The sequence below is a fragment of the Jatropha curcas genome, chromosome 3 (genome assembly GCF_041381405.1).
Source record: "Jatropha curcas cultivar XTBG-Jc1 chromosome 3, XTBG_Jcur_1.0, whole genome shotgun sequence".
Classification (NCBI taxonomy): domain Eukaryota; kingdom Viridiplantae; phylum Streptophyta; class Magnoliopsida; order Malpighiales; family Euphorbiaceae; genus Jatropha; species Jatropha curcas.
Window position 1 is genome coordinate 701698 of NC_143153.1, and position 23814 is coordinate 725511.

General features: G+C 32.5%; 5 protein-coding genes across 11 annotated transcripts; 2 read left to right on the plus strand and 3 right to left on the minus strand.

Moving 5' to 3' along the window:
- Positions 1 to 270: 270 nt before the first annotated feature.
- On the minus strand, positions 271 to 3682 carry LOC105644821 (Ran BP2/NZF zinc finger-like superfamily protein). Its single transcript, XM_012230304.4, is given in 10 exon segments — positions 271 to 293; positions 296 to 664; positions 740 to 764; positions 996 to 1105; positions 1198 to 1249; positions 1599 to 1669; positions 1943 to 2216; positions 2769 to 2884; positions 3149 to 3194; positions 3539 to 3682. Coding segments are annotated over 10 exon segments (1095 nt in total). The 5' UTR covers positions 3548 to 3682.
- Positions 3683 to 5256: 1574 nt separating this feature from the next.
- On the plus strand, positions 5257 to 10590 carry LOC105644820 (hypothetical protein). Of its 6 annotated transcripts, none has more exons than XM_012230299.4 (8): positions 5257 to 5602; positions 6145 to 6228; positions 6316 to 6439; positions 7105 to 7181; positions 7294 to 7806; positions 7946 to 8476; positions 8975 to 9187; positions 9981 to 10590. In XM_012230299.4, exons 2-8 carry the CDS (start codon positions 6211 to 6213, stop codon positions 10305 to 10307), a joined length of 1803 nt encoding a protein of 600 aa, XP_012085689.1. In that variant the 5' UTR covers positions 5257 to 5602; positions 6145 to 6210; the 3' UTR covers positions 10308 to 10590. The 6 variants fall into 6 exon arrangements, with proteins under 6 accessions (XP_012085689.1, XP_012085690.1, XP_020539090.1 ...); XM_012230300.4 differs by having other exon boundaries at positions 6145 to 6225; XM_020683431.3 differs by having other exon boundaries at positions 6155 to 6228.
- Positions 10591 to 11045: 455 nt separating this feature from the next.
- On the minus strand, positions 11046 to 13159 carry LTPG1 (glycosylphosphatidylinositol-anchored lipid protein transfer 1). Its single transcript, XM_012230298.3, has 2 exons — positions 12639 to 13159; positions 11046 to 11438 (listed from the first exon to the last, which is right to left on the minus strand). The coding sequence occupies exons 1-2, from the start codon at positions 12961 to 12963 to the stop codon at positions 11227 to 11229; spliced, it is 537 nt and encodes a 178-aa protein (XP_012085688.1). The 5' UTR covers positions 12964 to 13159; the 3' UTR covers positions 11046 to 11226.
- A 4887-nt stretch (positions 13160 to 18046) lies between these two features.
- On the plus strand, positions 18047 to 19350 carry LOC105644818 (glucuronoxylan 4-O-methyltransferase-like protein (DUF579)). The gene has a single exon (XM_012230296.4). The coding sequence runs from the start codon at positions 18193 to 18195 to the stop codon at positions 19039 to 19041; it is 849 nt and encodes a 282-aa protein (XP_012085686.1). The 5' UTR covers positions 18047 to 18192; the 3' UTR covers positions 19042 to 19350.
- Positions 19351 to 21815: 2465 nt separating this feature from the next.
- On the minus strand, positions 21816 to 23390 carry LOC105645005 (uncharacterized). Of its 2 annotated transcripts, none has more exons than XM_012230508.4 (3): positions 23140 to 23390; positions 22958 to 23029; positions 21816 to 22874 (listed from the first exon to the last, which is right to left on the minus strand). In XM_012230508.4, the coding sequence occupies exons 1-3, from the start codon at positions 23182 to 23184 to the stop codon at positions 21951 to 21953; spliced, it is 1041 nt and encodes a 346-aa protein (XP_012085898.1). In that variant the 5' UTR covers positions 23185 to 23390; the 3' UTR covers positions 21816 to 21950. The 2 variants fall into 2 exon arrangements, with proteins under 2 accessions (XP_012085898.1, XP_020539015.1); XM_020683356.3 differs by having other exon boundaries at positions 22958 to 23025; positions 23140 to 23389.
- Positions 23391 to 23814: the final 424 nt, after the last annotated feature.

The window sequence follows — 23814 nt, forward strand, 5'->3', positions numbered from 1 at the left end:
AAGAGAAACCAGAACCAACCTGTAAATCTTTGCCAGATCAAGCTGGCAGAGACATAATGCATCAAGGATTCATAAAGACCGTTAACATCATTGCAAGTAATACAACAATTTGACAGACATCATGAGAAGGTAACTTGACAACCGCTGCAACATGAGGATGACACGACTGACTTTCAGACACCCATATTGAGCAATGCTGGACGACAACTCTGGACCTTCTCAAACCTCAAAAATGTCCTAGTACTCACTGGAACAGTAGACAATTGCAAATCAATTGTTGCAAAGTGTAAATATAATTGACAATTAACAACACACATAGATCTACAGAATAACAAAGATGAAATACAGAGCAAGGGGTAAGAAAGAAAAAGAAGGGGAAAAGGGTTTGCCATATTAGAAACATCCTTCTTAATAATGCTTATTGAGTTTGTGAAGTGTACAAAAGTAATTAATGAAGACAGAGGTATCAAGCAACATGCCAAAATACAACGAAGATGAATCACATAACAAACCTGATCATTCTCCTCTGCCACCGGTGAAGGGGACTTCTTTGACTCATTAGGTTTCTCAGCTCCACAATTCTGTCTATTGCACTTGGTCCTGAATGGATAGTTTATATTGTTACATTTCTCACACTTCCAGCTTCCATCAGGCATTTTTTGTTCTGAAAATCAACAAGTACATAAGAACCAAATTCAAATTATGAAGCCCAACATATTTACAAAGGTAGAGAACTTACTGGAACTTTTCTCTGACTTTGCAGCCTGCAATAACAAGAGAAAGTTGTCAGGAGCAGGCAAATTTACCATATTAATCTAAACAACAATCTAAACAAACAATGGTTATGGTACCCAATGAGCACAATAAATTTCAAAGCTTTGGCTCCAAAAAATTAATGACAGCAAGAAAGCCCAATTATAGGACAATGATAACTAGAACAAACGAGATTTGAACAAACTGATTCCAGTATCTTAAGAGTAAAAAGAAAAACAAACCTGAGATCCTGGCTTCGGTGTATTGCACTTCCTCATGTTACAAACAGTTCTGAAAGAAAAGTTGATATTCCCACATTTTGGGCATGTCCAGTCATTATCGCGCGTTGCATCTACATTTGCACGATAAGAAGAAAAAATTGAATTTAGACCACGCAAAAGTGCCAATGTTACTAATCATCCACAGCATACTGAAATGACAAACCTGCACTCTTTTTCAGAGATTTATCATCTGGAAAGAAACCTGGTCTTGGTCCCTAGAAAGAAAGAAAAAAGTGCACTTGTGAATTCAACATCACATCTAAATTATTGAAGGATGTTGAAATCTTGGCGAGTAGCTGATGAGAAAATCACCATATTAAATATACAAATTCAAGGCATTAAGGCAAATTTGAGATGCATTAGTTGTAAAATCCTAAAACAGCTCAACAACAATTTCAAAGTGCTTTTCTCAGTAGAATCTAAAAAGCACTTTTCAGAATAATGTTTTTCAACCTTAAAAGTCACTTTCTATACAAGTTAAAGTATTACATCAAAAGAACTATATTAACCTATCTTTGTTATCTAAGTTCAGATTGCTAATGGTGGAAAAATTGTTTAACCTACCATAGCAGCAGGGCCCATAGGCATGCCCAATCCATATCGGTCCATCAAGGGGGGCATGCCATACATCCCACCTGATCAGAAAAGAAGGAAGCCATCAATCAATGGAATCTAAAGTGTTCATATTATATGAATACAAAAACAAAGCTGCATTTAAGATGAGGCCATCTGTGACATACAGTTAACAAGACAATTATTAGAATATGTAAAACAAAATAAAATACCTTTACCAATGAAATAATAATGCAAAATACAATTTATGGGTCAAAAAAAAAATGTTAGGTATAAAATATAACCAAAACCCAAAACTAACAAATAGAGAAAATATTTATGAACCAGGAATGTACCATTTCCCATCATAGATCCACCAGAATAAGGAGGTGGTCCAGGCATATGCAATGGCCTATAAGGACTGCCTGCATTAAGGCGGCTGCTGTAATTATAATGGTAAGCTGAACCCCCAGAAAATGGAACATCGTATGGAGGAATAGAAGACCCATTGAAAATGGATGATCCATATGGTGGCACACCCATATACATTGATGAAGGTGCACCAGAACCTACATAAGTAGCTGACGATGAGTAATTCTGTGGGGGTTGCACTGGCTTCATAGCAGATTTCTGGAAGGGAAAGAAACAAATATAGATTTAAGATCCAAAAACAATAACCCAGACCTTCTTAAAAAATTGTAGAATAAGTAAAATAAGTCCATTAACAAATATAAAAGACATTAAATTCATCAATATAACCTGTATGGTTATCAATTAATAAACGTAAAGCTAGGATAAAACGGTACAACACAACAATAGAAACAGAAGAATCTGAAAAAAATCCCATCAAAATCAATGATCAGAAAAAACCAGCACAGCAACAATCAAAATTGGAACCAGATATCTAACTGCCTGCTACAGAAACTAGGTCAATTCTATCACGTGTGTTTACTAAAACTAAAGGATCCACTTGAATCTCATGCTAATTCTGATAGCAAGTAAATACTGATGGATCCGTAGGATTACATCCAACCCTAATAAAAATTAAAATAAAACAAAAGAAGAAGTAAGAAAATAAGAAATATACTCTATGCTTCGAGTTATAGAGACAAACACCAACATCCCTTTCATCGCATTCTTTCTTTATTTCTAACACAGCTATTACTTCAAAGAGTAACTTACAGAATTATGATCAGCTGGCCTGGGTTGGGTGCAATTGCGCATATTACAAGTTGTCCTAAATGAAAAGTTTACATTGCCACAACTTGGACACGTCCAATCGTCTTCCCTGCGACTACCTACAAATGACAAAAAAAATTTTTGACAAACATAGTCAATCCCACCATTGTAGCTATAGCCAATTAGTCAATATTTGTTCTTAGTTTGGTCCGATTGCCAAGCTACCTCTCTCTCTCCCCCACCATTGACATTACAAAATCCAAGTAATTCAGACCCCATGCTTCCAAATAATAACTTAAGTTTTAAACCACATCCAGAGCATCAGACCTATTTGAATTAAGCTAGGGGGAAAAAAGCTCTAACAAAGCAAATAGTAAGCATACCGTCAGTTCTAGCCCGCTTGGCTGCAGAGGAATTTCTGTTGTCGACCTGCGTACAAAAGGAAACACAGTGATTCAGTGATTACAATAAAAATAATTTATGTAACGTAAATGCACTTAAAAAAAAAAAAAAAAAAAAAGAGCAGATCCAAAATACATAAACCTAAAAATATTGCCCAATTTGCGCGTCAAAAATGAAAATCATGGCAATTTAAGTAACAGTGGAACAACAACACCGTATTAATTTTTGTTTCGTCGAACGTAATTTCTATAAAGCAACAAATAAAGGAAATAATCAAACATTCTAGGGTTCTACATAGAAAATCTCGATTAAAAAAGAATCATCGATCGAGAAAGAACTAATCAATAATCAGAGGATTGAGATAGATGTACCTGAGACATGGTCTTAGCGAGATTGAGAGGAAAGTAATGGATCTCTGCTTTTAGATTGGGGACCTGAACTGTATTCTCCCCCCCTTTATCGAACGCAGCAATGGGCTGAGAAGGAAAAAATAAGGCTCCAAATCGAGAGGTGATTTAATGATATATTTATTTTATAGAATAAACGTTCAATTTTTTATGCCTAAGGCTTTGTTTGGATGGGGCGACAGAAGGGTAATTTAAAACTAAAAGGTAGGTAATAAGGTGAAAATGGTATATTAAGTTAATAGTACTTTTTTTATATAACCAAACAACATATAGTTGGCAGTTAATAGTATTTTTTAAAATTAAAGTAAAAATAGTGAAGTGAAAATGGTACGGTGAGTTGGTAGTATTTTTTTTACATTTTAATATGGGAGATTTAATCACACGTCGATATGCACTTACCGCTAGGCTAGACTGAAAAGTTATATAAAGAATACTAAAATATTTTTATCGTGAAAACTTCTTGTTTTTCATATATGATTTCATTATAAATTTTTTTTAGTATAATTTTGTGGTACAATTAACTTTTATTTCAAAAAAAACACTTCAATTTATAAAATGGCATCAATTAAATTCTTCAACTTAAACTTACAAAATTTGTCTACTAAATATTTTAACCTGTAAAATTATATTAATTAAATACTTATTGAATAATTGAAAATTGAAAAACTATTTTTTAAAAAATTACAGTACTTATACATCAAATAAATATTTTATTTATACTATTTAAAAATAAAAACTATAATTATTAGTTCGAAAAGGTCTACAATGTTAAAAAATTTACAATTTTAAAAATATTATCGGTTTTGCAAAATTTAAAGTGTCTCACAATTTTTCGCATGAATTCCAAAAATAAAGTTACGTAATGTCTTTAACTTTATTTTGAAAGGCACATAACTAAATTGCATCCATTAACTTGTCAAGTTTTCCACTATAGATGTACAGAATAAAAGCAGTAAATTTATGTTATAAATAAGTAGTTAGATTAAGATTCTATTAAATAATAATTGTTAAGGTTGTGTTCATCATTTATAGTTGCAAATAATTTTATATTTTTTATATAATTTTATTATGATTTATAATGAATCACATGGTTTGTTTTGTTGATTTCTCTCCTATATGTTGAATGAAAGAAAATATTTAATTCTAAAATATATGTACGTTGCACATAATTATTTGTTCGTTAATTATAAATGTGTATTTAAAATTAATTTCACATTTCATTTAAAAATACTGGATATAACTCATTATAAATAGTTTAATTAAAATTGTCATATAATAATACATGATGTTTAATTATAAATTTTTTTTTTCTAAAATTTATCCTATAATATTATTTAACAAAATATTACAAGATAAAAAAAATTAAAAATGTTTTGCCATCAAGAATTAATTGAATAATTTCTTCCAACAATGCACGTGGTAAAGTAAATCTATTATCAATTAAGAATTTTATTTTAATACATTTATTTTAATTCAATAAGAAATATCAAGACTAAATTTATAATTACAATATTAAAAAAATATTTTAATTGAATTAAGAACCATAGTTAAAATTAATATTTTCTAAAGAATTATATTTTAAAATGTTAAATATTCATTTGAAATTAATAAAACAAAAAAAGTTTTTTCTATTAAGGATAAAGTAGACAAATTCATTTATAAATTGTACTAACATCGCTACATCGGCGAGCGAGCAGGTGGACAAGTAAGGTTGAGCCAACTGGGCAGCGAAATGTGAAGTTGCAGTTATGTTTGCATCTGCCGTAGCGCTACTCATCACTCCCAATGCTTCTCTTTTTCTTGCCTCAAAACGCGACCAGCACAGCACAGTTTTCTGCTTCTTCTAATTTCTATCGACTCCACACCCTAAAACCACGCCTCCTTATACCTTCACTTGTCAAACACTAAACTGTAATCCACAAAAATACACGAAACCGAAATTCTTTTTTAAGCTTTTCTCTCTCTATTATCGTCTTTACTCGTTCCTATAACGACACTCAACTCGTGATCGCTTAACCTTCTTCACTGGTATGCAAAAAGCCGATTATCAATGTTTTTCCGTTATTTAAACACGATTAACAAAATTAAAAAGAAAAATGACGAGAGATTTTGTATGCTGTTTGTTATTTAATTATTTCTTCTTAATTCTGTTCGGTTTGCGTAAGTTTGGAGGAAACTTAAACGATCATAAGGTTTTCTTTTTCCCTTTGTTTGGATTACTTGATTAGTGGTGAGAAAATTTTAGTTATCATAATATTCATGATCAGGAGGAGATGTAAAAGGATCCTGAAAATTTTTTTTTTTTTCCTGAATCGTTGTAGGTATAATGTTCAATTTGTAATGCAATCTACGTTTATTTAAGAAAATCTTTCTGGGTTGTTTTTTTGGTTGCACATGTTTATATAACAGAGTGTTGTGAAGCTATTTTTTGCGTTAATTTTTATGCTTAATGTGGTAAATTTTTTCAGATCATCATCTGCTGTACATAGTAAGGCTTGATTTATAAATTATGTTGATTTTCATTTAATGAGCCTACAATTCATTTTATTTGTTGAAATGGTGAATTATAGGTATTTGCAGGAGGCTGGAGCTTTTAGCCATTTTTATTATCAATACAAGAAATTTTTGGTCTTAACATGTCGAAGGATCAGGTAGTTAGTAGTAGTTCCATGTATAATTTCATTTTTCTTTGTTTATGTGATATCTGGTTTGTTGACAAGTCTTTTGAAATTTATTGTTAGCCTTCTCTGGCAATAGAGGGAAATGTGGTTGATTCTTCTCGGGCTGCTATTGCTATTGGTTCTCTAAGGGTTGATGCCTCACACAATGCTTGTCCCTCTCAGACACAGTCAATCTATCATGCAGGTTAGTTTCTTTTATTTTTCAATAGAATATAGAAGAAATAATACCGTGTTCTTGTTTTCTGTTAGATATGTAATGGATACTTTTCTATTTTGATGGATTCAAAATGTAAACTTGAGATGATGAGTTTGTATTTCTACTTCAGATTAGATGAATATGATGGACTTTTGCTCATTTAAGTTGACATTTGTGCTCATGATGTTTTAACGAAGAACTTCAGAAGTTCGCTCTTGACATTTCCGTGGATATGAGTTTTGTCTCACCAAAACTTGCTTTATTTCAAGTGGAATTTTAAGCCTGTGAGATATCTTGTTTTTAAACTGGAATATTTGTTTCAGGTACAACAACTGAGAAATTTTGAAAATAGTAAATTATTCCTTTTCATTGTCTGTTTTCTCTTTTTGACTGAGTTTTTCATTCATTTGCATGTATATTCAATGTTCAATCCCTATTGCTTTAAACGTCAATACGTATTTCAGTTGAATGTATGGCTGAAAACACTTTTATGGATGCTTAGATTCTGAGTCTGTGTTACTATGGCTGAAGTATGTTGAATTAGGAGTGGCTCATTGATCGAGCTGTAGGGATGATATTTCCTGAGATGGTTTGGGATAACCAGGGGGCACCAGTTTGAAGTTTTCCTTATCTTTCACTTTGTTGTAACTCAGGTAATGGGAATATGGTTGGTACATGGGACACATGTCTTCCGGATGTTAATGCTGAAGGCTTGGAAAGTAGTTCTTATGTAAGAAACTGAGAATATTTCTTTGCCTTCACTTTCCACTACCTATTATGTTCCCATCTCTGAGTATTTTAAAGTTCTCTTATTTATTTGTTTTCTTTTCATCTTATATAAGGGTGTCTACACTGATTCGTCATCACTTCCATTTCATGGTTATGGTGGATACACTCCCCAAATGCCGCAAAGGCCATATCCCTCATTTGCGACACCACCTCAGCCTGTAAATTGTCATGGCCAACTACTTAATGTCCGAGAGTTGCCAAATTCAGAGCCACCTTACTACCAGCAACTCATTTCACCAAACATTCCAAATATTTCTTCACAAACCTCAGTATCTCTTGCTAAGCTGCCAGTTAACATTAATCCCCAAGGTGATGGCAACAGATTTGAGCCTCAACCAGGTTATCTGCCTTCACTGGGATCCTTTGGCAGAGGAAGCAACTTTTCAGGAGAATCTGGAGGCTTTAAATTTTTACAACAAGGATATGATGGCTTTGAAAATAGTGGGTTGTGGTCAGATTGGTCAAAACCTGGAATTGGGAAGGGTTCTTTTGCGCATTTGTCGTCATCAACAGCTGGTCCAAAACCAATTGGTTCACTAGGTTTGTCTGTGAACCATTTTGGAATGGTTAGTTCTATTACATGAACAGGATTCACTCATGTTATTTATTTCTTTTATTAAATGGAAGCTAGACTCCTTTCAGTTTTGTGAGGCCTGTGAATTTTTCAAGTTTTAGTGTATCATCTAACAATGAAATTTTGCTCAGGATTCCCCAAAAAAAGAATCATTTTATGGGTTTGGATCTCGTTTGGGCTCCACCTATAAAAGCTATCCTCAAGGTCAAAATAATCGGAACTCTGGCTATGATGTTGTTTCCTCATCTATGTTTGGAATGAGTGGGCAGAGCTGGCCCACACTTCATGAAGCAAAACAGGGGGGAAGGTGCAATGACTTCTCATGCAATTGTAATATTGCACTTGATACATTAAGTGAGCGAAATAGAGGACCTAGGGCATTCAAGCCGAGAGGTCCAGCAGCAGCGAATGGTTCAGTGACTGATAATCATAGGAATGCAGTTTCTGACATTTGTAATGAGTCCTACAATCGCCTAGATTTTGTCACTGACTACAAGGACGCAAAGTTCTTTGTTATAAAATCTTACAGTGAAGATAATGTTCATAAGAGCATAAAGTATAGTGTTTGGGCAAGCACTCCAAATGGAAATAAAAAATTAGATGCTGCTTATCATGAGGCAATTGAGAAGCATGGGGCATGTCCTGTCTTTCTATTATTTTCGGTAATTCGCTCAATCTCCTAGTGATTATCATATTCTAGTGGATATGATCACTTTGCCAACTCAACAGCTACATGCTTTCTTAGAGCACATATCTTGGTTTTTACTTTACCTAGTTGATTGGTGGCCTTAAAGAATGTAAAAATGCCTCAACACATTGTGTGCAGCAACTTTAATGCATCTTTCTACTTAGTTTTTCTTTCATCAATTGATGTGTTTATATCTTGTTTGTAATTGCTCCATGCAAGCAAAAATATTCCAGAGGTGTGGTTCTCTTTCTTTCTTTATTTTGCTGTTGCCATTATTATACTCGTCAAAATTTATGTTATGTGGCTAGCTATTAATGGATACTTACATTAGTCATTGGTTAAGTTTCTTTCATTGAACATCTCAGATAAAAAGCAAAGTTTATTTCATTGAAGTATAATGAAAAATCCACAAAGATAATATTGAAACTACTGCGATGGTCTTTGTTTTCACATTGCATAATTATATATACAGGTGAATGCAAGTGCCCAGTTTTGTGGAGTGGCTGAGATGGTTGGGCCTGTGGACTTCGACAAAAGTGTGGATTATTGGCAGCAGGATAAGTGGTCTGGACAGTTTCCTGTCAAGTGGCACATTATTAAAGATGTACCTAACAACCAGTTTCGTCATATTGTGCTTGAAAATAATGATAACAAGCCAGTCACTAACAGTAGAGATACACAAGAGGTATGGATTCAGTTGGGTTTCATAAAATTCTCCCAGTGTTATTATTTTTCATTGAATGATGGTCATTTGCCTTGCCATTTGCAACTTCAATTTCATTTGCAATAGGATCACTTGCTTTTTACAGTTTTGCTTTCAGTTGGCTGCGGTGGTTATATTGGACCTGCTCGGAAATTAATTGCTAGATGTGTCAAGCCGGGCCAAGGACTTTGACACTACCAACTTTCATTTTCTGCTCTGTCATACATTTCTTGTTCAGCTGTAGTTAACTACAATAACTAGCACTACCAGCAAAATTCTGTTTTTTTTTTTTTTTTTTTTTTTTTTTTTTTTTTTTTTTTCAACGGATGGCTTTCTACAGCTTTGTAAGATTCCTTGCTATTTTTCCGCATGAGCCTTGCAAGCCTTACAAAGCCATCCCTTTGGCACTTAATGTTCTTTCCTGCTGATATCTCATTGTTATTCTGAATGAATGAAAATTTAGTCCATGCCTAATTTTCACTACTCATGCAAAAATTTGTGTCCTCTGGGACAAATTTATCGATTGTGGATGGTTTTCCTGCATGCACTTTACTGATTGTCTGTGTCATATGATGTATGCTTGCAGAATATTAACGGTGCCTGTATGGAAGATCTTGTGTTCTTTGTTCCTTGAAACCAAGGCCTGATTCTGCAATAGTCTTCTGTTATTGTAATTGTTATTACTGTAGTAGTTGTTAGATCAGTTTCATGTACAGTCAGTTGCTTTATTATATTTCTCATGGATGATATTTATGCCGTTTGCCAAATGTCACAGGTGGAACTCGAACACGGTGTTGAGATGTTAAAGATATTTAAAAATTATGAAAGCCATTCATCCATCCTAGACGACTTCCATTTTTATGAAGAGAGGCAGAAAGCAATGCAAGCAAGGAAGTCAAGGCAGCATCAACAAGCAACTCTAGTGTCTAGTCCAGTGATTGGAGATAATGAACAAACTCCTGTTTCAATTTCTAATGCTTTCATACAGAACATGTCTAAGAGCTTTGCTGAAGCTGTTTCTCTGAAGGAGACCGAAACAAAGTTGTCTATGTCACATCTGCCTCACGGGGCCATGGGAGTCCAACACGAAAACAGAAGCTGACAGATAGCTTATTCAACTAATCGGATAGGTAGGAAATTTCTTTTAGATGTCTCGACCGCAGAAAGTTTAAACTTGATGGTGGCTCTTTTCATTCTCCGGTTCTATTTATTTGATTTTATTTACATTTGAATCTACATGGAGATTATATGTGGATTGTTTCATAAGATTGAAGATGTTGGCAAAGTTACATATGATATTCGTGTTTGTGCTTTACTTCCATTGATTATTTTGTTGAACCCATATTTGTGATTAATGTAGGGATTGTGTCGTGGTTCATGTGTTAGTTGAATTATTTAAAAGCTTAATGCATAAATTTGACCCTAAAGTTTGGCCGATTATCCTTGTAGCCTTCTAAACTTTGCGAGGATTCAATTATAACCATACACTTCAAATTTCAGTAATAAACATGTCTATCGCAAAAACGAAATATTTTTACAGGGATTTAATCATGACTCTACACTTTCATATTTCATTTTGGCGAGGATATAATTATTATTGAAATGTGAAAATATAGAATCATAATGATTTTCCGGTAAAGTTTAGAGGACTACAAGGATAATTGCTTGAGATTGGCGTAATACTATTATTTAAATCTCAAGTTTAGATTGGCCTAATAACAACTAGTTACGTTTATCCTGTCATGTTTATACTGGTATAGATCCATCCCTTTCACCTTGGCATTACACGTACTAGGATAGCCAGCAACAAAAACTGAAATGAAAGGCATGCATGGAAAGCTTTAAAGAAAATAGCCTAAACCACAAACCATGTCATGGAAAAGTTAATAATACAATAATAAAAGCACAGAAAAGTACTTTGAAAATTAAGAAAACAACAATAAGAAAAGGAAAAACCAAGCTTCACCACATTTCAGCCTTTCTCATTTGGTGGCTTTCACCTTCAACTTCAAGCCTAGAAGTTAGAAGATAGAAGTAGATACGGTAGAGAAAGAGTAGATAAAAATGGCCGCAGCAATCGCCAAAGGACCGGATCCATGGTTGGTTCCACTGGAGTCATCAGATTTCTCCGGTGTCGATGTTCCAGTTGAAGAAGTTGGAGTTGATGATGATGATGCAGTAGCATTTGTGAAAATTGCAGCATCTGGGGAGCTAGGAGATAGGCCAAGAAGCTCTGTGCATTCAATACACACACATCAAAACCTTTATTATTATTATTATTTTTTGTTTTTTATAGCTAGAGGTCCGATGGACCGGAGTAATATTGTGAGTTCTATAGGATTCAAACGTCAAACCTCAGCCTCATCTTTCGCATCTTCTGTAAGAATCAGACATAGAAAAACCAACCATTCACATTTGACTGACTTTTTTAATATTTGTTGAACGCTACTTTATTAAATCATTAATTGATAGTAACTAACCTCATGTTGAGTTAGGTTCCTGAATTCAATTGTGTTACCACCTCAACCGCCGCTTATGAATTCTTTAATTTAGTCGTGTTACTGTTTCAACCACCGCTTCTTAATTCTTTGATTTACCAGTTTCGTTGAATTCAATTGTGGTGCCACTTCAACCATCAATTATCAATTCTTTCACTTGCTATAAATGTAATTTATTTAAGGTTTTTGCATGCAGATTTAAAAAATAAGAATGCAATTAATTTTCATACATTATAATAAAAATTTTATAATTTAATTAAATTATCGTTTATTTTGTATCATTAATAATTAATAATTCTTGTATGTAATATGTATAAAGATAAAATTTAAAAAGTTCATCAATTATTCGATAATATTTTCAAAACCATTTATATTTATCAACATAAACACTACTCTTCAACTTATATTTCTAAAACGACGTCTTATATTTGTGATATTTCTGGGCAGAGGGGGAATACTAAACGACATAAATAGCAACCACCAAATTAATGATGACGATCACATGCAGCATTAGTAGTCAATTTTCCAGTTTGATTTGACTAACATAAGATCAATTAAGATAACATTAGATTTTTTTTTTTTTTTTATCGATTAAGATAAAATTTAAGGGTTAGATGAGAGAGACCAATCCTTTCGGACCCGCTTCCGTCTAAGGTTAGATGAGAGAGGCCAATCCTTTCGGACTGGATTGCGATTAAAAGACATTAGATCAGTTTGATTTGCAGTAAACACAGTATGTATTAGATGAAAAACGCTAAACGCATTTACTCCTATATGTAAGAAGAAATATTAATAGCACTCTAAATTTTGAATTTTGGTGAGGGACCTATCGTTCGTGCATTAAAATTTGAAATTACAAAAAAAAATGTCAAAAAGACTGAATATTCTAACTTGAGAAAGAAAAGAGAAAAGAAAAGAGAAGAGAGAGGACTCACTAGGGCAGAAGCTAATACTGGCATTTTGGAGCTGACAAGCAGAAGGAAGCTGAAGCAACTTAGTCTCCTGTATACCCAAACTCTTGATTTGTGCACTACCGTTATGAGTCTGTTGAATCATAAAACACAAACACTTTGGATCACTCTCTTTCAATTCTTTCACTGAACCACAACAATCTTTTGTCGGCGTATTCGCTTTCCCTGTCGCGTAGTTCAAGCATGGCGTCACCTTCTGCAAATCTGCACTACAATCTTCTGCTAAATTTGCCCCATTCACACTACTTAACAAAAACATCACCATTATCGCAATCTTCAAGCTCTCCATACTAATTTCTTGCTTTTGATCCCTATTTTCCTCTCTTTTTTTGTTCTTAAGTACCAGAAACAATACTGCAAGAGAGAAACCAAAGCTTCTCTATATAATAATTGGTTTGTTTTCGTAACTTTGTTATTAGAATTTGGAATCTTGGCCGTTTATTTTATTGATGGGACCACAATCTTTGAAATTAATGGTTGTGATCGAGTTTTAGGCTTTTGGGTTTTAAATGGTGGTCTATTGAGGTAGTTGGGATGCACTTAAAGAGTTATTACTAGCAAAGTCTCCAGTCTGTATAGGCATGGCTGAGGTAGTTGTCGGTTTCGCAGTACAGTTTGGGAGTTTAATGAGTAGAGAAACACGCGTCTTTAAACTAACCACGTGGCAGAGTCGTGATGATCTTGTTCTGTGTGTTTAATTGACGGCTGTGATATACCCATTTACTATTTTTTGGTTTTGCTTTGCATGGATTTGAACGGTTGCGATCTGATTACATATTTTGTGTGTGTGCGAAAATATGGAATAGTGTAAATGCCTTTTAGTTTGTCTTGAAAATAGAAAGGACAAATTTCATACGTTTAGTGTCCCCTCTTTTGTTTTTTTTTTAAGACAACTAATTATTGCAAGAAAATTTTTATTATGAAGTGCTCCATCAATTCCACTTTAGTGTTCTCTCTTTCCGATAAAAAGTATTTCCGATAACAAATAATTAAATTATCATAAATAAATTATATTTTGAATTGAATTTCAATTTTAATGTTATTTAAGGCTTAAAAATCTAAAGCGGTGATTATTGGTACTTTACCTAAATGATATGACTTGCGAGTGTTCTTATATACTAAATCAATAAAAAAAATATTTCATAAAATATATACATTTTTTATTTTCAACGTATAATTAGAAATACTATTATATTAATCAAAATATTATGTCATTAATTTTGCGTACACGTGAGTTCATTGAATCCTAGCATGAACGTGAATCTTTAAAACTAAATTTATATTAATTGAATACATATTTGTGCAAACTTTGAATTTATAAGTGCATTGATTTCAAAATTTTAAAACTAAAATTAAAATAGATGGATGGAATTAAATAAAATTTTACTTTTATAATTATTTAAAAAAAAAGATATTTATTAAAAATATAATTTGATGCATGATTTTCAATAATTCACATATATCAAAAACTATGTGTATATATGTATATATAAAAGAAAAGGTGCTTTCCTAGATGTAACGGATAACGGGAAGAAGACTAACCTGATTTCGTCATGCATTTTGTTTGGTGTGTGTTCTTTTCCTCCTAACCGAACGGCTTCCGTTATAAGGTGGAGGAGTGGGGTCCGATCTCTAAGCCAACAATTCGTCAATTCTATTACAGCCAGCAGGAAGGATGGTCGAGTATGGAGACCACATGCATAGAAGAAGCGAAGCATTTAGTGCGTTAGACTTTCTCAAAGGAGAAAATTTATTATAATGAAAATAAATTGTGAATATTAAGGAATATAAAAAATAAATAATTATAGTTTAAATTTTAACAATAATAATAAGTGTATATACGATTTGATAATAAATCCAAGATCGAATCTCATTTTTCTTGATACTCAAACCAAAAAATAACAATAATGGTTTATAAAATTTGAAATTCACTCGAAATTATAGATTTATTATTTTGTTTTTTCATTTTCTAGCTAAATTTTAATCTCTAATTGTTTATCTTGAATTTTAACTGTTAAATAAACAGATAATAAAATATACAAAAAGATAAAAATTAAGGTGTGTTTTTTTTTTTTTTAAGGAAGTAGAAAGTTTGTTCATTAAGCAAACATAGATCATAAAAAATTCAAAAAATTAAATTTAGGATTGATGTCATATTTATGTTTTGTGATTCTATTTTATTATACTACTATTTTGAACATGGTATATAAATGCTTTCACAAATCCTTATGTGACAAATAAAAGAAAAAAAAAAAACAGATCTTACATATATTAATGTTTGATACTTTTTTGGCAGCAGAGATCGAGATCGTTCATAAATATATAAATGCTTCAACTTTCAACTATTTATCCTTTTTTTCCTCAAGAAAATTTATTTATTTTGAAAATTAAACTCTGAGGTTCGCTTTTAACATAAAATTGAATATTTGCTTCCTCATTTGAAAAATTATTGCATTGGGCAGATATTTCGGTGGTTGTCCAGTAAATGCTGATGTAGCTAAGACTCTACTCTTTACTCTACATCTACCCTTGACCCTTCTCTTCCAATCATCGTTCAACTGCTGCACTTCAATCAATTTATGTCGTATAGCAACGTATCAATAAATACTATACTGCAGTATAACGTTGGCTCCAAGTTGCAACTGAACTACCTGTCGTCGAGTGGACGATTGGTCATTAAAAATCAGTATTTGGAAAGGAGAGTCCCTTGTTGTTTAAATAGAACAGCAGCTTGTTCGGCTTTTTAATGAAATGACTCGAGTCAACCGACACGACGGGGGATGGCTGTCGGTATGGCAAAATGCAAATCTTTTAATTCTCGTTCTCGTACCCGTACCCTGAGAGTAAATATATGTTTGTCTTGTATTAAAGGCGACATGAGCCGCTGAAAGAGGTGTGTTTGGGTCGGATTTTATTTTTAAAATCCATACATGCATGCCTTGTCTAGTGGTATCCAAACGGGGGTTTGGTTTCGAATCGAAAAAATAGCTTTGGTTTTTTTTAAAAAAACCGAATCAAATTGAAGTAAATAGAAATCGAATCAAACCGGTCAGACAAAAATTTGGACATTTTTTGCATGTGGGCCTGCTTTGGTTATGTTAGTGGGCATTAAATGATGTTCAATTAAATGGATATGATGGGCCTTCCTTCAAGTCTGTTAGCTTTGATGCCTTTGGGCTTTCTGTGGGCTTCTTAATTAAATTAACCGACCGACGGCAAGGACAGGCTGTGCATTTTTTGATTCGATGCCATCAAATCGTTGTCGTTTGGCTCATCACTGAAACGACAGTCATATATTTTTATGTCATAGATGATGGGTTAACCATCTAGCGAAGAGGAAATTATTATTAACCTGTCAATATTTATTAACTTGGTGTTTGGGTTATCATTGTCCTTGAGATTGATTCGCGTTTGGCAGTGGAAGAGAAGTTTCTTCTTGGCTGTCTCAGTCGCTCGCTCCTTTGTTCATTGAAAATGATCCTCTTCAAGTTCACCAAGCATTGCAAAAACAATCTGATCTTAATTCCGAGCTCAACTTGATTATCTCTGATTGTAAAATTCTTAATGAGTGAGTTGGTAGATAGCTCTTTCTCTTAGATTAGTCAGCAAGCTAACATGGCAGCTCATAGCTTAGCTAGAGCTTCGTGTTCTTTCTCTTGCCTTCATCATTCGGATACTATTCCATCTGTATAAAAGCTTTCTTATTTGCTGATTTAACTACTTAATAAAGCTTCTATTTCTTCTGAAAAGAAGAACATAGGGTGAAAACTCCATATATGAGAAAAATATTTCTTCAATTCGGTAATAACAAACCTTATCCCTTAGGAAAAAATGAACCAAAAACAGAACAAGTTATTAATATTCATGTTGTCTAACAACCCCACATAGTATTCTATCATGGCTTTTGCATGATAGAGCAGGGGTAGCTTACTTACGATGCTGTTCTAGTTAGTTTTTACTGGTAGATTTTCTTATTTGGTAGTTAAAATTACAGCTTATTTACTAATTATTTATTTGGCTTTTTTTTTTTTAAAAAAAAAAATAATGCTCGTGAGATAATCTTGAATTGCCAAATCAAGCAATTAACATTGTTTGCATCTGTATGTTAAATTGGTTTAAATTTTATTTCGTAACTCTCACTTTTTTACGAATAATTATATATTTATTACCCAAATATATATATAACTCATGTTATTACATAGTTATTTAAATTTCATTCATCGTATTCATTAAAAATTGAAAAATTAAAAATTTGATTTATTACAAGTAAATCTATCTATCTATATCTGTTCATATAAATATATAATTTTTAAGGCCTAAATGCTTATGTCAACATATTAAAATATGAAAGTGATGGCATGATATTTTATTTTTTCATTATAATTAATATATTTTATATTTAAATAAAAAGTAAATATTCTTTATTAAATAATAGAGTTATAATTAAACTAATAAGATTTCATTATAATTAATATATAATAAATATAAAGTTTTTTATTAAAGAATTTTTATTCTATAAAAAAATTAATGGAGTTATAACATAGTTGTAGTTAATAAAAATTAATTAAATAATATAATTAGATTAATAAATTGAATTAAAATATTAATTTCAATTCACTAAAATTTATTTCATTAAGATTAAATGTTCTTAAACTTCATTTAATTTGAATATATGAGAATTTCAAAGAAAAAAAAAAATCAACTAAATATATCAATTGAATAACAATAATTCGTTTATAATAATTAATTGTGCTAATTTATATTTCAGTTCAATATTTGAGAAATTAAAAAAAATATAATTTTACGTTCCATCATTTAATCAAAAATACATAAACAAATTATTTAAATTAAAGCAAGTCAAATATAAATTAAAATAATTTTCTTGAAAAATTATACAATCCGCACATCGCGCGAATTCGGAATTAATTTTAGTTTAATTTGAGAATACTAGTTAAGCAATATATATGTAAATAAGTATCAAATAATCTAAATTTAAATATTGATCACTATATATATGTAAAATAAAATTTTTTTAGTGTATAATTATCCGTATCTAAAAGTCTAGTAAACTTTGATTATATCCCATTTGAGTACTGCATAATTCATGAGACTTTCCCATCATGAAATTTCCATATCTGAGACTAATCCTTAAACCTTAATATCATTATAACTTAAACGAATAAAAAAATTGATCTAAATTTGACTAATTAAGATCATTACGTGTGTCTCTAATCTACCATGCATAAGCAAAAATAATGACTTGAGAATTAAAATGGAACATTCATGCTAGACATTAAACAAGTTTCCACAGGACCACAGAAACGTGGGAGCCACTTCTTCTTCTTCTTGTTGTCGTGGTTGTTTATGCCCATTAAAATATTATCAATAAATATCCCATTTCTCTCTCTATATGGCCTATAGCTTAATATAGTACAAACCACAAACCCAAAACAGAAACAGACAAGAACACCATTCCATTTCTTCCTTCCTCGAAAAGCCTAAGACTCAGGCATCAGACATGAAGAATCGCCATTTTCTCCCCGAAAAATCATGGCTCCTCCTATTCGTCATCGGCGGTCTAATAATCGGCTCGCTGTTCTTATCCGGCGGCATCAACCGTTCCATCAACAGAAACTTCCTCTGTTCTTTGGCCAACAAAAGAGCCCGTGCTACGGCGGAGTACGCCGCTACGCCTATCCAACTCCATGCCATTCTCCAATACGCCACCTCACGCGTTGTCCCACAACAATCTTTGGGAGAAATCTCTGTCTCCTTCGACGTTCTTAAGGATCGCGCTCCCTGCAACTTCCTCGTTTTTGGTCTCGGCCATGATTCTCTCATGTGGACCTCCTTAAATCCACGCGGCACCACCATATTCCTCGAAGAAGATCCTAAGTGGGTCCGGACCGTCCTCAAAGACGCTCCTACTTTGCAAGCTTACACCGTCCAGTATCGGACGCAACTACAGGAGGCAGACAAGCTTCTCGCCGGTTACCAGTCCGAACCGTACTGTTCACCTAGTAAAGCATATTTACGCGGCAACTATAACTGTAAACTAGCGTTAACCGGATTACCGGACGTGGTGTACGACAAAGAATGGGATCTGATCATGATCGACGCGCCAAAAGGTTACTTTGCGGAGGCGCCGGGGAGAATGGCGGCGATATTCTCCGCGGCGGTAATGGCAAGAGCGAGGAAAGGGTCGGGGGTGACGCATGTGTTCTTGCATGATGTAGACCGTAAGGTGGAGAAAGTTTACGCAGAGGAGTTCTTATGTAGAAAACATCTGGTTAAGGCTGTAGGTAGGTTATGGCATTTCGAAATTCCACCGGCGGCGAATGTGAGCCGCGGAGGTACATGGTGCTAGAATGCTCCGTTTAATTGATACCATTAATTTTTTTTTTCTTTTTTAGCTTAATTATAATAATCATTATAGGATAGAGTTACAGAGAATTTGTGCTGGAAAATGGAAGAAGAGAGATATGAGGCAAGTGAATTGATAATGGCCGTTGATTGAAAGAGGTAAGGATTTGAAAATGATATGAAGCTTCTCGGTGCGCCGTAGTGTAAGACCTGCTTTTCATTGAGACTCGAAAATGATGTTTCGGGCTGGAGATTGGTTTGCTTGTTGCAGTATCTATAAAATGGAAATTAATAAAGACTCCTTTTTGGTTTATTTATTTCTCTGTTTTCCTGTCGTTTGATAACTTCACCGTCCATGTCTGGACAGGTGTCATTGCTGCGTTTTGCTATTAAAAAACGCACGTAAATGCGATTGTACACATTCAATATGCGATTCAAAATTTTGGCATTAAAATTTTTACTAATGAGACTTCAGTTTAGGGTGAAGAAAGACGTGTTCAGACAGCTAAAAACATTTACATTCTAAAATAAATTAGCGTTAAAATTAAAAATTATCTTTTTTATTTTACTAAAAATTCAATTTTTTTTATTATTTGGTGCAAGTTTGAGTTGATAATTATATAAAAAAAAATTAATTTTTATACAAATTATATATTACCTCTAAGTTGAGAGGACAAATTAAAATTTATTCCCAAATAATGCGTTGGTAAACAACAATAAATGTTTTGATTTTGGGATGGGTTTGCCGTTGACCTACTTTGTCCTAACAGATCAATGGAGAAAGGACAAACACAGTATTGCTTGCAATAAAAAGATCCAAGCTTTTGAAACAACCCTTTAATATAAACTTTATAGGTTTTATAAATTACATATATGAACCAAAATTAATAAGTCTATCACATAATTGACTAATAAATTAATCAGACGAGCAGATTATGCCTGGCCTAATTAAGTTAGATTTTCTTATTTCTTAATTTTCATAATTTGTAATTTCTACCTATAATAGATTTGTATTATCCCTTTTGAATTGGAGTTTTTGAAAAAAATTTTAATTATTAAATTTGCTTAATTGCAATCATATCACAATTCGTTTCCATGGGCCGGACCGGCACTAAAGTTTAAATAAACTTAAAGACATTGAAACATGTAGTAAGTCTGAAACATTATTTATCAATCAACAAACCCAATAGATATATATTCAACTAGACGGTTCAATATAATGATAACAATCCAAACCATTTTAAATGCCCTAATTCCATATATAACAAATGATTTAATAATCCTACCACGGAGGAGTTCAATAATAACATAAATAAATAACTTCTTATACATAACGCTCACAAATTAAATAATTATTGGAATCAGGAAATTATTTTAGCTCTGCGATGAAGAAATGGAACTTTAGCCGGAACAAAAAAGAATCTACTTCCTTAAAAAGTTAAACAAAAAAAATGTGAGTTTTATAATGAATAATAATTATGTCATAACATAAGCATTGTATGTAAATGCAAGCACTTTAAATAAACAAACATTGTTATGCAAATGTTCAATTATACACATATATAAATCAAGAATAAAATAATGAATATTTAAGCTATAAACTAAACAAATAAATAAATAAGTAATAATTAAATAAGTAAGAAATTGTAGCATTATATAACAATGTATGTATGCACGATGCAAATGATAATATACTGTTTATTATAACTCGCGACAATAAAAAAAGGAATACTCTAATCGTAGCTCTGTTTTGCAAAAGCAGAAGACGATCTTGAATAATCTATATGAAGTAGAATTGAAAGGAGAAGAATTAAATAAAGGACTCCTCCTAATAAGAATAAAAAATCATTCTAAATAAATATAACAATCTATTTATCAAGTATGATTATTCAAGATTCTGCCCAAATTTCGATAGAATCTCCCCTAAAAATATGACTTTTTACCTGTTTAGACAATATTAAATATGTAACATTCATTAATCAAACACACGCGCTCCATCCATTGGGCAATCAAATAACTTAATTTTCATCATTCTTTCAAAACAACCATATCAACATCCACCAATTAATTTACAAATTATAATAACCTCCGAGCTTGTTCCAATGATATTATTAATTATTTTCTAACTAATTACCCAATAAATGAACAATTACAAACAAAACTTGTATTGATAAGTTAAATTCAACAACTCCCATTTGATAGTTACTTAGCCTCTCATCATTATAAAACTCTCATTATAAAATTATAAAACTCCTCATCAGGCCTTTATTTCATCATCCTTGCTTGAGGTTTAAACCACATATATTTATACATTTGTTAAAATTTAAACTAGCCACTAAGAACCAATGTTAATCTAAATAAAAATTCAATATATATATCTACTAAGTAACTTAATTCACTTTTGTTAAATAAATTCACAAGGTATTATTTAGTTATTTTAAATATGTGTCTATAACATCATTGTTAGAATTAATATTTAGATTTTTAAATGAAAAATTTTTGAAAATAATTTTTGGGATCGTTTCATATTCGCTCTATATGATATATTTTAATTAATTTATATCCTTTCAATATCCTTAAATTACCATATTTTCTGTATTTTGTTGGATAGGGTCATAAATATTGAATAAGTCAAGCTTTGGAGGCTTGGTTCAGAGAAAAGTCATTCGATAAACTTGAAAGTTAAAGCAAAAATCGAGCTCGCGAGCTTCACTATTAAGCCGACGAGATTATCTATGACCCATTTGGAGGAGAAAAAAAAGAAAGAAAGTAAAAAAAAAAAAAAAAACAATCATGGGCAATATGATTTCTTTGAAAAGGAGCAAATACAGAAAAATAGTTCAGGCTACTCTCTTGTTGAGTCCTTACTAAAACAGCAATATATTTTTCAACTTTTCAATATAAGAACCTAAGCTAGGGCAAAGAAGTTGAAGTATCAAATGAAATTTTCCTGACCAAGAGACAAGTGACTTTTGAAGGCTGAGCATGTGTATTATCAAGTGTACAGAGCACAAAATCCGGCCGGTGAAGGGCAAGAGCAAGCCGCTCCTCTCCGAAATCCAAGCCAGTTGCATCAAGAAGAACATGCCAAGAATTTCTATGTGCCTCTGAAATCCAATGCAGAGAATATCTAGTCCCATTCACAATAACTGGATAAGAAAACAGCCCTTTAGGTGTATACTTACACTTCCTTCTAAAATACTGGCTAAGTTGTGACCCTTTAATCCTTAAATCCAACCAAGTTTCTGGCATTGGAATCACCTTCGCCTCCTTATGACCTGCAAATTCCCTTATCGCGTCAAGTTCTTCGCCAAGAATTGTCATGTAGTAATTTCCCCTGAAGAAAGGGTAGCTCTCTCCAATCAAAACCATAACATCTCTATAATTTGGCATGAAAATGACTGAGTAATCATTTTCACTTAGGCCACAATGTTTCAAGGCTTTATTTCGAGCTTGGATTTCAGGAATTGAAATGAAGTTTCCTGGAAAAGAAGTTTTCTTGGAAAGTATATCTACCAGTCTTGAGGATTCTAATTGTGTTTTATCAAGATCGGAAAGGCTACGAGTGAATGAAGGAGAAGAGTCTTTCTTGGGAGAACTGCGCTTTTCGTCAGGAGAAGTTTCCGATGATTCTTCATTGATAGAAAGATTAGAAAGATCAATTGTTTCTCCTTCTTCTACAATTCCATTGCAATATTGAGGATATTTAGCAAACACATACTGTCTTACATACTCCATTTCGCTAGGAGTAATGGGTCCTGACCATCTCAGGTCAAGACCTCGAAGAGTTGATATAGCTTCAGCTATTAAGTGAGCTGGGATTACCCTATGTGCTTTCTGTTATATATCAAGAATTTGTTAGAGAAAAAAAGTAGTAAGGAAAATAATAAGATACATATTTATACACACAGAGGACTTGCCTTAATCACCATGCTGCTTGGTCTGCCATTTTGGATTGCAGAATTATTGGATATGGAAGTTTGAGGTCCTTCCTTTACAAGTAAAAGAAAATAAGAACCATATGTATCCGGAATTTGTGCAATAAAATAATACATGGGTTAAGAAGAAAAAAATCTTGAAAATCAACAAAAAAATTAACTACCTTATTAGACTCTTCATTTACAATCAGTTCTTGATTGCTAATCATGATTATCTTGCTCCTTTCTTGAGTTCTTCACAGATCAAGAAAGAAGTCTAATTTACAGTCAAATTAAAGAAAGAAAGGAGAAAGAACAGAGCAAGAAATGTTGATGTCGAGACCAGCAAATGGCAATATAAGCAAGATTTATAGCAGAAATGGGTTAAAAAAATTTGTGCTAATTATTAAAGGAATCAAGACAAAAAGAGAAACACTCACTAATGACGACAACATTTTCCTTCAACCGGAGGCTTCGAAACAATTGTTAATTACTTAACCCATATTTAAAAAATAAGCTCGTCCAATAATTAGGTTATAACAGTGTTTAGAGTTGAATGAGAGGATTATAAAATATTAACGGGCCCTTAATTTCATTGGTAGACTAATTTAATATTTAATTCAGTAAATCGTTATGACACCGCTAGCTACACAATAAGGGGTAGCTCTCCCCTTGGTTCACCAAATTGATGAAAATAACTGTGGTCAAAAGGACTAAAACTCGAACCTCACATTTCTCACATAAGTGAAAAGATTAACCAGACCACCGCCTTCCTTCATTTAAATTAAATTAAAAATGATAATAAATTAATAATCAATTAATCATAATATTCGGATTACTAGCCTACCTCTATCAACCTG